General features: G+C 42.8%; 2 protein-coding genes and 1 long non-coding RNA gene across 4 annotated transcripts; 2 read left to right on the forward strand and 1 right to left on the reverse strand.

Annotated features, from left to right (window-relative positions):
- Window positions 1-677: 677 nt before the first annotated feature.
- On the forward strand, window positions 678-6,385 carry metrnlb (meteorin like, glial cell differentiation regulator b). 2 transcript variants are annotated; one of them, XM_061769569.1, is made up of 5 exons: window positions 683-943; window positions 1,940-2,123; window positions 2,675-2,900; window positions 4,441-4,500; window positions 5,268-6,385. In XM_061769569.1, exons 1-5 carry the CDS (start codon window positions 846-848, stop codon window positions 5,582-5,584), a joined length of 885 nt encoding a protein of 294 aa, XP_061625553.1. In that variant the 5' UTR covers window positions 683-845; the 3' UTR covers window positions 5,585-6,385. The 2 variants fall into 2 exon arrangements, with proteins under 2 accessions (XP_061625554.1, XP_061625553.1); XM_061769570.1 differs by lacking the exon at window positions 4,441-4,500 and having other exon boundaries at window positions 678-943.
- Window positions 2,842-5,403, reverse strand: LOC133476338 (uncharacterized). The gene is made up of 3 exons (XR_009788030.1): window positions 5,231-5,403; window positions 3,767-3,873; window positions 2,842-2,980 (listed from the first exon to the last, which is right to left on the reverse strand). It is a non-coding gene; the product is annotated as an uncharacterized LOC133476338 (long non-coding RNA).
- A 2,954-nt stretch (window positions 6,386-9,339) lies between the features above and the next one.
- Window positions 9,340-15,131, forward strand: tekt4 (tektin 4). Its single transcript, XM_061769557.1, has 8 exons — window positions 9,340-9,698; window positions 9,923-10,451; window positions 11,198-11,268; window positions 11,574-11,717; window positions 11,786-11,872; window positions 11,974-12,109; window positions 12,852-13,006; window positions 13,090-15,131. Exons 1-8 carry the CDS (start codon window positions 9,646-9,648, stop codon window positions 13,301-13,303), a joined length of 1,389 nt encoding a protein of 462 aa, XP_061625541.1. The 5' UTR covers window positions 9,340-9,645; the 3' UTR covers window positions 13,304-15,131.
- The last annotated feature ends 480 nt before the right edge of the window (window positions 15,132-15,611 follow it).

The raw sequence follows: 15,611 nt of genomic DNA on the forward strand, positions 1-15,611 counted from the left end.
CTACAGTTTTAACATGTGTGACAAGAATTGTTGTTGCTTTTGAAGCTGCACACCCCACCTTTTAACCACGTATTTGTACTTTGTTACCTCCCAACCACTGGTTGAAACAAAAACCCTGCGTTAACTCTTCATTTATGTTCAAACTAAATAGAGTACAGTATTTTGGGTCAACAGGGGGCTGGTGCTGAGTCGTTTAGACCAGTGATTTCCAACCAGTGGGCCGGGGCACATTAGTGTGCCGTGAGCGTTCTTCAGGTGTGCCGTGGGAAATGATCAAATGTTACTTAATTGCTCAGAAATTGTTTTACATCCAAGAAATAATGTATCTTTATTCATCTGTTTATGCCAGTGAGGCATAGTTAGAGACAGAACAAATAAGTGCTCTTCTATTAGATGGCAGGAAGTACATAAAGTAATGAATGTATCCACTTTATGTGACATTTTTGTTTGTTGGTGTGCCTTGAGATGTTTCACTTGTAAAATATGTGCCTTGGCTCCATAAAGGCTGGAAATCACTGGTTTAGACTTTGCTCACTTTCAAACTGCACGCACGCACACGTTGGCGCGGTGCACGCGCACCGCTGTCACGGGCGGCTGCGGGGCGTGGCTCGGAGCGAGTGCTCGCGTGTCCAGCCAACTTCTGGCACGCGCCCGCCGTGCACGTGCAGGAAAACTTATTTAAACACATGCAGGCACACTCTGCACGGTAGACAACAGTTGTCCACAGATTTCTGCATCACCCCGCAAACGTTTGGAACCTATAAACCGGTATGTAGTTGACGCGGGTCGTTACAGCGTCCGTGGACAGTCCGGTTCTTGCGCTTCGGGGCGGAGAGGCCAGCAGGATGACCCGGCTGTGGGCTGTACTGCACTGGGTCACGGTGGTGCTTGGATACCGGGCCGTGGCGCAGTACTCCAGCGACCAGTGTAGCTGGCGAGGAAGGTTAGGATGGAGCCGAGCAAACACACCGAACAGTAGATAAGAGCGCAAATTCTACTTTTGCCTTCTCACAGCATTATTTATTTATGTCTTTTTAAAAAAATGTGTTTTCTTTTTTGGGAGGCGGGCTAAGGGTATCGCATGGTTTTGTTCGGCTGGGCTTTTCATTTAAACGCGTAGGCTACTTTGAATCGTTCTTGGCGGGGAGTGGTTCACGACTATTATTGAGTCGAGCCACGTTTTATATGGGAAGAAGAAAAAAAAGTCAAACCACTTGGTTATTATGTAGCATCAGTCAAGTGAAAGATTGAATTGTTCTGCTCATATTTGTTTCCATGGCACACTGATTGTGAATCCCTGGGCTGGAGCAACATTGTGGAATATATATATATATATATATATATATATATATGTGTAGATATAACGTGGCTCAAATTAGTTTTGGGTTTGTTTTTTTTCTTCCACTCTGTGTTTGTATATTGTTTACAACAAAATGTCCTTATAGGCATTATGTACCTCAGAGTTATGACTTTGCATATCATGCTTGTTTAGATCTGACTAATAGATCACATAAATCATTTTGGAGGACCTGCATCTTAATAAACCCTGCCTTATCTTCTCCTAACTGTTTGTTGTTGGGGTTTTTTTTGTGTGTGTGTTTACCTAACATGTCAATTTAAAATGTGGAAATGTAATCCGCAGTGCCCAGCATAGGAATGTCGAACCTCCAGTTCCTATCTGAAGTAAATACAACCACATGGAGCCTTTGATCATGCACTTCCTAAAGTTTTCAAGAATGAGAGGCATGACTTCACATGTGGCGCAGTAAACTTTACCTGACTTCTTGCGATTGAAGCGACCCGCTGTCATTTGGGGGTGTTGAGGATGCTCGTGCACACTGGCCGCATCAGTAGAAGAGACAAATTGCATCGTTATCTTCATGCCCCATGAACTTACCGGTGAATCGTTTTTTTTTTGTTTGTTTGTTTTTCCTCTTAGTGGTCTGAGCCACGAGTGGCATCGCAGAGATGTGGAGCAGGTCTACTTACGCTGCTCCCAGGGCTCGCTGGAGTGGCTCTACCCGACCGGCGCCATCATCGTCAACCTGCGCCCAAACACGGAGCCCACATCGGCAAACTTGGCAGACCTCCACGTGTGCATCAAACCGCGGCTCCACTCGCAGGTACTGTCTTCGTTTTAGAAGACAGTGGTGCCTTGACCTGCGAGTTTAATTCGTGCAAAGACCATGCGTGGAACTCAAAGCACTTTCCCCTTTAGTATAGTACATATTCTCGATCAAGAGCTCGTCTTGCTTTGCCAAGTCAACTACACGCACACCTTGCGTATGCTTTTCTGTGATTGGAAGCATTAATTCAACAAACATCCGCTTCTTCTCATCATTTATTTTCAAATGACTCTTGGTTAAAAAAAAAAAAAAAAGACATTTTGCAGAATACTTGCAAGCAAATTGCAAGCACAAAACACAACTGATACCGTTCAGTGGTATGGTGGTGGTGGCCGAATGTTGTGATGTGTCTGCCGCCATCTAGTGGCATAGTGTGTGACGCTCACTCATCAGTCACCTTTTTTTTCCCCCCCCCCTCAAAACGTAGTGCAAAAAAGCGACCAAGTGACGGCTCGTAAGTTGGGGCAGTCGTGAGTCAAGGCACCAGTGTGCAAAGCGTGTCCATTTGGGTGCAGGTGCACTACTAACGTTGGCGTGTCGTCCTAAAGGGTTCGCACTTGTATTTGGAGCATACTGGTGATCTGAGGCTGCTGATGCCCGAGAGCGAACATCATCAGGGAAAAATACGTTGTTTCAGCCTCACCGATGGAGCTCTGTTTGTCGAGGCCGTCCCCCAGGCAGACATCAGCCGGAGGATAACCGCTTTCCAGTACGAGCTGGTGTCCAGCCGAGGTCCCGGAGCGCACTTGTACCCGCACCTTCACCCTGGTTTGGGTAAGAGAATTCCACCTTGTTGTGTACAGTTTATCACAGGCGATACGTTCAAGACCCACCCACACACAATAGGTGAAAATCTGCAATATAAAGAGACCATATAAAGGACTTTTTAAAAAACAAAAACCTCCTACATGCTTTAAACACATTTAAACTTATGAAACCACTCTTCGACTGATTGAAATGCATTTTTTTAAATCATCCTAAACTGAAGCTAAGAAAGTTGTCACTTTGTTGCGCACACAGTTCTCCACATGAAAAAAAAACGAGCTTGCTTCAAGCTTAAGGAGCTGTTTTAAATTGTGAGGAAAATGCATATATTTAATACTGCCTTTAAAATAACTAAGACGATTATGATCATAGTGATGATGCAACAGATTTGAAGTGTTGCGGTGACTTTTTCCTGCATTTTCCATCCGTCCATTTATTTTCTTTAGCGATATAGTCCTCATGTTGGTCATGAGGTGAGCTGGAGGCTCTCCCAGCTGACCTCGGGCAAGAGGCGGTGTACACTCATAAACAAGCATCCATTCACACCTATGTATAATTTAGAGTCTTCAATGAACCTAATATGCATGTTTTGGAAATGTGTGTGTATTTAGAATAGCCAGACCCTTTCTAAGTTCTGGTTCTGTTATTATCATTACACTTTTCCTCTTTGCCGTCACTGATACGGTTTTGTGGTGGGACGAATAAAAAATACAAAAAAGATTTTCCACAAAATTGTGGTTGACTTTGAAGGTTGCACTAAATTTCAAAACCAGTACATGTCTGAGTTAAATAAGAGTATGATTTAAAAAAAAAAAAAATGATACTGAAACAGATATATAAATATAAAAACTAAAATACTTTGTACTCAGTTTCACCTCAGTGCTTCCCGGCATGTTCCACTTTTCTTTAGTTGCATCCATCCATCCATTTTCTTAACCGTTTATCCTCACTAGAGGACTGCTGGACCCAATCCCAGTTTTCACTGTTAAATAAAAAAAAAAATACTGAAAATGCATTGTAAACACTAAAAAGCAGCTGTCACAAGTCAAATCATGTTAGTTTTCACATAATACCTTATTCTTTAATTGTCCTCAATTTGTAGGTGACGGTTGCTAATGTGATGTTAATCTGCTCAGCACAGGCCTGTCTAGTCAGTGATGTGAGTGAAGGTGACAGGATCAAATTGTACGGGTTTGTGTGCAAAAGGCCACATTGCCCGTTGCAGCCATCTCACTAAGCATCAATGACTCCCCTCCCCCTGCCGTCTTGTCTCAGCCAGACTTATGAAAACAAACAGGCCAATCAAAAGGTCACGTCGGGGTGAAACAAGAGTCAGCCAATCGTCCCTCAGCTGTCAATCAAGAACAGATGCCCCTCAGGTGGAGGCATTCTAAGTAGGCCACCCATATGAGTGAAGCAGCAAGTGTGCTGTTGGTCTTCCATATATCCATCCATTTAGCATCAGTTCAAAGAACTTATGTTGACGTTGGACATACTGTGATGCTAATATAAGTTTCTTTTTTTGTTTTTTTTCCATTTTCTACTACAGTCAAATGTGAACCATGTTCAGATGAAGAAGTCCTCATGGCTGTCTGCACCAGTGACTTTGGTAAATAGAAACACCAAATGCACACAAACCATAAGGCTGTGGACATGTCCAAGGGTATTTTTAATATTACACGTTTGGGGCTGGGGGTGGGGTCTGAAATGATACAATGAAAAAGGCACAGTTTTCCCAATCCATACACACAGTCCTAATTTTGTCCGGCGTTTAAAAAAAAAAAAGAAAGGTGTTTCCAACATACACTGCATGTGGGTTTGTGTGCACATGGACTGTTTGTATACGGTGGTACATTGACTTACGAGTGCCCCTCTAAAACAAATTGGCGCAATTAAGGAATATAATGCTCCCGCATGTGGACAAGGAGGGCCACATTCGCTGAAGCACTTTGAAGGGACAAACAGTCAAACAAAAAATTACAAAATGAGAACAATCGTAAGGAGCAGACGCTCACACCAAATTAATGGGCCAACCCAATTGACTCCAGCTCCCGACATCACTCACTCGGCCACGCCCCTTGAAAGCATACATCTAACACACAAATACAACAGTACATATAGTAATAACACTATGAACAGGGTTTAGTTCTTGATATTCTCCTTTATTTTTTGTTTTGTTTTTAACCAATACAGTGCTATTTGTTTGTCAAAAACATAATGTTGGTGGATTTGCGGAGCAGGAAAGAATTATTGCCATTTCTTGTGTTGTGAGCTTGGTCACAGAATGAATTAAACTCATAAGCCAAAGTACCACTGTATATGAAAGACACCGCACACACCAGTCAACATTCAAATCTGTGTGTGTTGCCTCTGTAGCGGGCGGCGGCATCTTTCAAGGCGTGCTGTCGATCACTGACGAGCACTCCCAGGCTGCGCTGACTCTGAGTCGGCTCTTCCACCAGAAGAACGGGCTGTTTGCTGGTGGCGGGGCCAGAGTGCGCCGCTGGACGGGGCGTGTCAACGTTCCTACAAAGTGTGACGTTCCCCACGGAGGAGATGAGTACCTTTTGACCGGCTCGGTCCATTTTGGAGAGGCGTGGCTTGGATGCGCACCTCGTTACAAGGACTTCCTGAGGCTTTACGGCACAGCACACAGAGCAGGAACCAACCCTTGTCACATTGACACTAACTGAGGGAATGGAAAGTGTAACAGCCTGAAAGAGAATGGAGGTCATTTTCAGTTTATGACAGAGATGAGCCAAAGAGCACCAGTGCGGGATCTTCAACTTTGTATTGTTGCTGTGCAGCAAAACTGTAAACAATGGACCTCTGCCAATGCTTTGTCACCTGCAAAATGAGTGACAAGGTGGCAAAGTGAAGTTTCGATCTTAAATGATGCCCAATTTGGCAAGATTGCTAACAAGATAGCATTGGTGTGTCTTGTCACGAACTGTCCCTTGGTACGTGCAGTAAATTGAGTTATAGTGTGAGGACTCATTTTGCCCTTCAAATAGTAACGGCAGGCTACAGCTCACAGTAAGGTCCTCCTCGTTGGCTGATCTATGCTGACTGCTCCTTGATTTACTGAAGCATTGAAGAGACGCCTGCTGTTATCACCGCTACCAATCTAATAGATTTATATGCACTCTGTGTAATATAGTGCTGTCTGTCATCCAGTGATTGTACCAAGATGAGTGTTGGTAAATCTTAAAATGTCAGAACGTGAGATATGAAGAACTAACTTGTTTGGAACACCTACAAACCTTTTATGGATTTTCCTCAAGGTGATACATTGTTTTTGATCATTCTTGAAATGAATGTTTGCTTTGTAAAAAGCTCTGTTAAAAAAAAAAAAAAAAAAAAAAAAAGTATCTTCTTTCAGAAGTGTACAAAATGCAGCTCTGTGAGTCTCTATATAGCGTATGTGTTGTGCTAATTTGCAATTGTGTTTCGCAAAGTGTCTATATTTACAGAAAATAAAGTTTCTTAATTGATCTGTTGATTTTTTGGACCATTTTAAAATGAATTTATACGCCTCTTATAAATGTGCAAAATGTGATATTTGCAAACAAAGGGATATCATTTGTCAAAGTACTACAATGCACAAAAATACATTTTAGGGGGGCTGAAGCAAGCAATTATTTGGTAGGATGGGTATATGCCAAAGTTATATCGTCTTAGCCCCCTTAGCCCTTGTTCAGCCCCCCTGAAATAAATTTCAGTTTCCCAAAAATGAAAAAATTAAGCCTTAAGTAAAGTAAAATGAAGTAAAGGATTATTATTCAGGAATTTGAGGTGGCTCATGGCCCCCATGTATCATTTGAATAGAGCCACCCCTGCACAGTGGACAAATCACGCCTCCACATTCAGAGCTAAAACAAGAGTCATCTGTAGGCAACTGACAATCTTTAAAGCAGTTCCTTAAGGATCTTGAATGTGATATGTTCACAAATCAGTTCTTGACATGCAGCAGAAAGTGGAGCAAACCATTTTTGCTTCTGAAACTAATCTTGATTCACTGGGGTTTTATGAAGTTAGCATTTTAGTTGTGAATTGACTCTTTGTGTCTACATATCTAGAAAAGTTCTTGATAAAACCAAGTCAGAGATGTCTCACCAATGGGGGATGTGGGTTAGGCACCCTGACCCCAAAATTCGACACCCACACTTTTCACAGCTCCCCTCCACTGCCATTTTTTAAAATAGCGTTGAGGGATGTGTCAAATCTAATGTTTAGTACATATGCCACAGGCTGCTAAAAAAAATGGACAGCATGTGACACTGAAGAGGATCAAAACTATTTAAAAAAAATTGTGTTGGTCAACTGTACAGCAAAATAGAACAGTATGCGCAATAGTTGACTGGTCTCAACATACAGTAGATGCATGCGTATAAACACATTTAATATTGAATTTGTTACAGTGAAATTATTCCAATTACCAATACTTCTTAGACGGTTGGTAAACATTCTAAGGTAGTATGTTTTTCCAGTCATCAAGTAAATGTAACAAGATGTGGAGACAAGTGAAAGGAAGCGACCAAGAATAGACGCAACACAAGTCTGAAGGTTGCAGGAAGGCCCTGAAGACTTGAGGGTCATATATCATTATAAATATCACTCCTCCTTCCACGCACTACTCGTTCAGCTTCATGTTTGGGTGTGGGTGTATGTTAGTGTTGGCTTGTTCTTTAAGAAGACTTTGGGGCACACGTGTCTTGTTTGTTGCTCACATGTCAGCAGCAGAAAGCCAAGCACCACCTGGCCTGCACCCACCCTTGGAAACTTCCCCTCTGGCAACAAGCCCAATTCCCCTTGGCATCCTCACTAATTCGGGACACACACGTCTCTGCTCAGGGTTCCTACGGCTAACCATTGCATGTGTGAGGTATGGAAACAGTTTGACTTGCAGTATGCAAGAGGCACAGCTGTGTGGTTAGCTGGAGTCCAGGGAATGGTTGAGCTTAGGTAAAATATCAGGGCACGCTCAGTGTATCGCCACCAAGTTAGTTCATGTAGACAGCCCATTATATTGTTAAAGGCTATTGCAAGTGTGTCGAAGGTGGGATGGGCCAGTGTAATCATTTTTGCTAGAGGTCAGATCACTTACGATAAAAGACTTTATAAAGTGGATTTTTTTTTCTTTTAAGTCTACACACCCTTGTTCAAATGCGCATAACAAAATCCCCCACACACATGTTGGAAAATGCGTTACGGTCCAATGAAACCAAAGTTGAACTTTTTGGCCACTTACTGCTCATCACCAAAAGAACGCCACACCTACGGTGACGCATGGTGGTGGCAGCATCATGCGTTGGGGCTGTTTTTCTTCTGCTTCAACTTGGGCCTTAAGAGAATTATGAACAGTCGCAAATACAGTATACCAACATACGATAGTTCGAAGTTACGAATGGTGGGCAATGAATGAATTCATCGGCACAAGAAGTCATGCACACTTACCACTGTACTGCTCTACATTTGATTGTTTTAGATTTATGGCATAAAGGTCATTTTCATACAACTATTTAAAGTAATTGTGACTTCACAACTAGGTTAATGATAGACTTTGGCACCTATGTAGGCATTTGTTTACGTCCCCGTCGTAGGAACGGAACTCGTCGTAAATGAAGGACCCCCTGTACTGTATTATGCATTGTGCAAAGAACAGTGTTAGATTTGGGGATGTCGTCAATCATTGTCAACTGTGGGCCTGTGAAGACTCTTTGTGATTAAGGTCTATACAAATAAACTTGACTTGGCGAGTAGTAGTCGTAGGCCGAGTGTTGAGGAAGAACAGAGTAACATAAAAAAGTTACATTTGGATTAATGTAGTTTTTTTATTATTATTATTTTCTTTTTAACGCTTTTGCACATTTTTAATTAAGGACTAATTTTTCAACTTTTTTTTTTTAAACCATTTGTGTGACTGTTTCAAACACCTCTTTTCTGTTACATCAGTGAATATTAGCATGACATTTTCTTTAGTACCGTTAGGTACATTTTGAGTTATTTTTATATCTCTAAGTGATTGTATTTGTTATTGCACTTTATTGTTGTTCTTGCTTTTTTTCTGTTTTTGAAACCAAAATTAATAAACGAGATAGCTTACCAGTAAATGCATAGCTACTTGTTTATTTTTGTTACTTTTAGTAGGTTGACATGATCATCCTAAGCTTTATTACTAGGAATGTCGAGTGAGTGAATTCCAGTGATTGAGGTCCACTTTTTCAACATTGAGGCTAAATCCTCTCTTGTAGTGTAACACCGCTGCATATAATCTTGTAGTAGGTTGACGATTTATGAATCATATTACTGGCAGAAATAAACGCCCAAGGCCCCCAAATTCCTGTTAAAATGACCAACATGTCCAGCACAGTGTACTGTGCGTGTATGTAGCTCAACGGCGCCCTCTAGCGGCAACACACTATCATTTACCACAAAATGTGGAAACAGTACTGCACATTGAACGTTTCCTCGGTGACGAGTCAAAATGGTGGCGCGATGTGCTTCGAGGAAGTCTGCCTGGATGACGGGATGAGCTAAGATGGTGGCCCACGCCTAAATAAACGACTTTCCATAAGGGCTCTGTTACAAAGCGTCGTAGCCCGCGAGGAGGTGGAAACGGTCGTCAGATAGTGAATACCACTGAGAGAACTGACGGGGTTTATTTGTTTGTTTTGTTGAGGGTTTTTTTTGCGCCACACGTTTTGACCATATTTCTAGCCTACATTGTGTCAAGTGCAAGTGAGCCGACTTCATGACTGAACCACTCGCTATGGCTTCCTCCACACCAAACGAAATCATGTGCAGGTCAGAAAATGGCGTCTTTTTGCGATATAAGGGACATCTTAAAAACACGTGAAGAGTTTAGAAAGCTACACGCATACTGTGAATTGGTTTCATGAACTACTCAAGTTACCGGGGTTGCTTGTTGTATCCGGGCAACCCGTCAACAAACACTCCATATTCTGTGCGAATGTCACCACATTATCTCGCTGCTCACTTCTGCTCTTACTGTATTTGAATTGTTTTAGTCGATGTAAGAAAATGAGATCGGAGGTGTTAGTGTCGAAGCCGCACTATGATGGCGGAGCGGTGGCTCGGGGGCTCCAGCAGGAGCAAGGGGCCCCTTTCGAGCCGTCCGCGGGCTTAGCTACCGCGGGCTTCCGCTCCGCTAAATACACCCCGGCCGAGTGGTTCTCCGGCTACGGCAGCCTCCTCCAGCAGGCCGGCGCCGACCAGCTCGCGGCCCACACCGTCCAGGAAGAGTCCAGGCTCCTGCGCAAGGACACCGAGGCCACCGCTGAGCAAACCCAGACCGACGGGACCCGCCTGCTGGGAGAGAGGCTGCAGGACATCCACCGCTGGAAGTCGGAGCTGCAGGAGCACATCGGCCGGCTGCTGTCCGACACGACAGCCCTGCAGGCGCTCAAGATGAGGCTGGAGAGGGCGCTGGACGCCACGGAGACTCCCTTCGCCATCGCCGTCGATAACCTGACCTGCAGGAGCCGACGACTGGGGCCAGACCTGGTCCGGGACTGTGTGGAGGAGGAGCTGCTCAAGGTCATCGCGATGCGCTTAGCTACAACAATCCATTCGTCCATCCGTTTTTCATACAGCTTATCCTCAATAGGGTCGCGGCGAGAGGCGGGGTACAACCTGAACTGGTCGCCGGCCAATCGCAGGGCACATAAATAACACATCAAAAAATAAAATAAATAAATGACAGCCCCACCAAACGATGCAGGGGCGTCACTAGGGTTTATGAACGGGGAAGGGGGGCTCAGCCACCACCAAATGCACAGGATGTGATCGAGGGAACATAGAACGTGACCACAGTTTAAAAAAAAAAAAAAGCTAAATAATAGACTGAGAAACAACGTGTTTTTTTTTCAGATTTAACAAAGATACAATACTGTGTAAAAATTTACTTTTATAGTGTTATTTCAGTCTGGTTTTAATACAGTACACAAACACAGGAAGTATGTTATCGTTAATGGTTCATGTTCCTCCATGTCGCTGCTGTCCCCGTTTTTACCACCTCAAAGATGCGAACAAACTAAGCCAACGTGGCCGACTGCCGCGTCAGCTGAAAAGTTTGCTTGTCGGGCAGGTTACAGTGACGCAGACACCCAACGACTACGTACCTTTTGCATGCATGAGAAGTAATACCTCTTAAGAAACAGTCCCATTGCTCATATAGTTTCCTTAACATCGGCCGATACTACTGATTCCGATTGCCCCGGTCAGATTAGAATGACATGGCCGCACAAGGTTTATGTGTCATTCACAGTTGTGTGTTCAAATAGGAAGTGGACTTGATCAGGAGTGTACAGGGCCTTCTGAAGAGAACCATTGCCCAGGTTGCTACTCAGATCAAGTGAGTAATAGCACTAACTTGCAAAATTTTTAGCAGCAATAGCGTAAAACTGTGTGGGTGTGTGATGGGAATTTGGACAGGAGGTTGGAAAAATGAGAAAGCAGATGTACCTGAAAAGTATCACTTAAGGTTATGGTATTAAAAAATATTAGTGCTGGTTGTTTTCTCTAAAAAAACAAATTGTTGTAGTCTGTTTAAATCATTATTTTGCTGTTTGATAACTTGAAAAAGCAACATTTAATAGAGGAGAATGATGACCACAAAAAATCTGAAGTGACTTTCATCCTTTGGGTTTTGTGTGTCAGGTTGAACAGCGATGCCAAGCAGTCGTTGGAGTTTGACTGGTCAGATAAGTACGAGGCCTATGCCTTGGACCTCCAATGTGGTAGATTCACTAACAAGAGTACAGATACACAGCACCACGCCATTTCAGCCGCCATGGTGGAGCAGTGAGTAATGCAGCACATAGAATTAACCAGAATTGACCATCGCCATTAATGTTCCTTTGGCCTTATAGGATGTCGAATGTCCCTTCATGGATAAAGTTCACACAAGACAACCTCTACAGGGCCTTCCGGGAGGAACAGGCCACTAAGGATCTCAGGCTAGAGCATTGTTTGGATCAGACTATTTGGGGCCACAACAAACAGCATCCCGGGGTTACTAACTGTTGTGTGTGTGTGTGTGTGTGTGTTTGTGCGTCAGTGAGTTGGGGCAGCAGGTGCTACTGGACACCACTAAGGACCTGAGAGTCCAATGCTCCAATGTGGACCAAGCCTTCCTACAACGCTGTGCAGAACAGATGGATGCCAAGATCCAGCTAGAGATGCAGTTCAAGCAGGTCAACGTGCACACACACACACACACACTGACAGAGAAGAGCCCACAGAGACGTTTTGGCAGTATATGGGCAGTCTGGGCCAGCATGGACTTCTCTGCCAGCTTAAACACTTGTCAGGACTGATTTACATTTAAATTCCAATATTTGTTTCATTAAATTGTTTTGTTTTGGTATTGTTTTAGTGCGGGTTGATATAATTTAAATTAGCAATGGGACTGTTTCTTTAACCAATCAGATTTCCAACTCGCTTCAGAAGTGTCAGCTGGCTGGCTGTCGATGACGTCAGCATTTCCCCTCTAATTGGTCGGTCAGAGCAAAACCTGTTACAGCCAGCTTCGACTAGCAAAACACATCTGTGGCAGTCTGTACACTTTCATACATTTAATAATCAACATCTTTGGTGAGCAGTGTTGCCACAGTTACCTTGAAAAAGTAACTTTGTTACTTGACTGATTACTTGAGCTTAAATGAACCAATACTGTCCTTGAGTCAAATTGGCAACCACGAATCGTGATACGAATCGAATTGTTGCTAAAACGAATTGTGATACCACGTAGGGGGGTACAGTTCATGCTGTTGTATTTTGTTTTTCCGTAGTATTGATGGTTTCTATAATTGCGACATGATGTGGTGATATTAAGGGGTGGATTTAAGTCCCTACCCTACTGAAGGCCCAGCTACTAAATGCACGGCTCAACACTGCGTTTCGGATTTTTATTGTGTGTGTTGCGTCCGTGTGCAGACCTTGGCGCAGATTGGAGCTCAGGAGAGAAACATTGTGGCTCTGCAGAAGGCCATCGACGATAAAGATGCCCCGCAGAGAGTGGCTGAGTCCAGGCTATACCGCCACTATCTGAGACCCAACATGGAGCTCTGCAGGGATGAACCCCAGATGAGGTACTCGCACATACACAAATTTACACAAACACACACAACCTTTATATGCTGTCCCACATATCCGGTTTCCTGCCTGAGTACAGCTTGGAAGGGGAGGTGAGGGAGATTGATGCCACCCTGGCATCTCTGCAGCAACAACTGAGCGATGCCCGCAGCTCACTGTCCCACCTGGAGGAGACCCGCATGGCGCTCGAGAAGGACATTATGTGTAAATCCCACTCACTATTCATCGAAAGAGAGAAATGCATGAATCAACGCAAATTGTATCCAACAATCTCTACACTCTCTGGGTACTGAACAAATCATGTTTGCTTTGATGTGGCTCTTTTAAAAGAGTCGTGGATTGTATGTAGTGGGTTTATTTTCCATTTGCAGTGTTAGGAACCGCAACCACATACTCATTACCGAAGATGGGCCGATGTACACTGCACTGCCTTTAAAAAGTCACTAATATTTATTTGTTGGACCGCCTTAAGCCTAATGATAGAATTCATTAATCCTGAGATCATTTCAACAAGCATATGAAGGTCCGAACTTTTATTTCCAAACAGAACTACATTTCAGCACATAGGGCTTAAGGTGTGAACTCTGGGTGGTCACTCATGTGTTTCGAAATGAAAGTATGTTTCATGCTCCCACTCTCTGAACCCGGAACCCCTCTTCACTCTTTGAGTATGAATATGTCTCTGGGGTCAGGAAAGAAAGAGTTCAGTTTTCATCATTGTTAAACCCCAATAGCAAGCCCTACACTACACCCTACACCATCAGTGACTATATATATATTTAAATATGCCCCACAGATGCTCTAGACATAGCCAGTCCACATTCATTGCTCGCTCAATTAACTGTAGCTGCTGGCAGTATTTGTGCAGCCCCACACCATTACGCTTCAAACAACATGCATGACAAAAGGCCCCTGGTTGCTGCCACACACGCTTGACACATCTCAACCAAATGAATTTATCAAACCCCAGGACAAGGTACCAGTGATCTTCATCCCATAGTCTGCTTGTTTTCAGCAAACTGTTTGCAGACCTTCCTGTGCTTCATCTTTTGAAAAGGACAACCCAAAGACAACCTTTGGCTCGGACCTTCCCTGGTCGACCATGGCGAGGCTTGTTCTGAGTAAAACCTGTCCTGTCAAACCTCTGTATGTTGTTGACCACTGTGCTACACCAGAGTCTTATAGCCTAGGCCACCCTTTTGAAGAGCTATAATTTGTAATAATATATAATCTTTTTTAAGGTCCTTTGACAGTTTTTTGCCATGAGGCACCATATTAAAATACCAGTGACGAGTGTAAGAGTGTGAGAGTTTAATACACTTGCTCCTCATTCACAACTGAGAACTTGCAACACTATCGAACCACATGATATCAGGGAGGAAAAATGGAAAATTGGGCCTGATTTTGATGTTTTCACTTTGGGGGTGTAACTTTATTTTATTTTTATTTTTTTGCCAGCGGTTTAGAGAATGGCTGTATGACTTATTTTGAGGGCAAAGTACATTTTCACTGACATACAAGTTGTATCCTGACTTCATCATAGCAAAGGATCAATTACTCCAGTGTTGTCCAGTCAAAAGCTATCATAACATATTTACAAAAATATGAGGGGTGCACTCAGTTTTGTGAGGTACTATAACAATATTAGTAGTGTTTATTGTTGCAGGCTTTTAATTGGACACTTGTGAAGTTATGCCATGTCTCTTAAGGAATGAGAAGGATGAGTGCAGTTATTGCATAAATTTGTGTTATCTGTATCGGTTTTAGTAATCTGTTACAAAGGATTATTTGTTACTCAAATGGTACCCTGTGGACAATAAGCAGCAACCTGTTTTTTATAGATGAAGATGTCATATATTTTTACAATACGCTACAGCAGTATTTTGGTCTTCATAAATATCAATCTTTTCGATTATCATGTGCAGGAAGAACTAAGTGGGTAAGAGTCAGAGCTTTCCATGAAATGTGAATTATGTGTTATCAAAAACAATTAAGTCCTGTAGGCGAAACAAGAGTAGTGCTTATCTGTGTGTTTTTTCTCTGCTAGTGTTGTTTTTTTGTTTTGTTTTCTGGTTGATATTAATGTCATTTGAATTCTTTCAATAATTACCACATAATCAAGTCTTGTCTTTTTTTTTGCGGTGGTTAAATGGAGCAGCCTTTAACAAAATAAAGCCAATTTGCCATCGAATGAAAGCAGTTTTGAGGCTGATTTATAGTGGGGCTTATTTACTACACTAGAGGGAGCGCTTGAGTCTCATTTCCCTGGGATTCATGACAGGGATTCATCCCAATTGCATGTTCATTGACTAGCGAAGTGTCAAATATGCATTGAAATAGCAAAATGTTGTACGTATTATTTGCACAATTTACTAAGACATTTAAAAAATCATTAAAAAATTGACATTAAGTACATCTGAAATTCTATACAGGAAAGTATCAACCATTCTGCCTTTCCAGAGATAATAAGTTAATGCTGTTTTAGTTGACACTACCAGTGAGATTCATATCTGTTATGCCACCGTCCGTGTTTGCTGCAGTGGTGACGAACTGCAACTGTTTTAAGCTGAATAATTTCCAACTTTGCCTATTATTCAAATA

This window comes from Phyllopteryx taeniolatus, chromosome 4 (genome assembly GCF_024500385.1).
Source record: "Phyllopteryx taeniolatus isolate TA_2022b chromosome 4, UOR_Ptae_1.2, whole genome shotgun sequence".
In the NCBI taxonomy this organism is placed as follows: Eukaryota; Metazoa; Chordata; class Actinopteri; order Syngnathiformes; family Syngnathidae; genus Phyllopteryx; species Phyllopteryx taeniolatus.

Excerpts from the sequence above, each read along its gene's own strand:
- metrnlb (XM_061769569.1), top strand. The coding sequence starts at position 846 with ATGACCCGGCTGTGGGCTGTACTGCACTGGGTCACGGTGGTGCTTGGA. Across the intron at positions 944-1,939 it reads CAGTGTAGCTGGCGAGGAAG|TGGTCTGAGCCACGAGTGGC; the intron begins GTTAGGATGGAG and ends TTTTCCTCTTAG. Across the intron at positions 2,901-4,440 it reads GCACCTTCACCCTGGTTTGG|TCAAATGTGAACCATGTTCA; the intron begins GTAAGAGAATTC and ends TTTCTACTACAG.
- tekt4 (XM_061769557.1), top strand. The coding sequence starts at position 9,646 with ATGACTGAACCACTCGCTATGGCTTCCTCCACACCAAACGAAATCATG. Across the intron at positions 9,699-9,922 it reads CCAAACGAAATCATGTGCAG|TCGATGTAAGAAAATGAGAT; the intron begins GTCAGAAAATGG and ends GAATTGTTTTAG. Across the intron at positions 11,873-11,973 it reads CAGGCCACTAAGGATCTCAG|TGAGTTGGGGCAGCAGGTGC; the intron begins GCTAGAGCATTG and ends TTTGTGCGTCAG.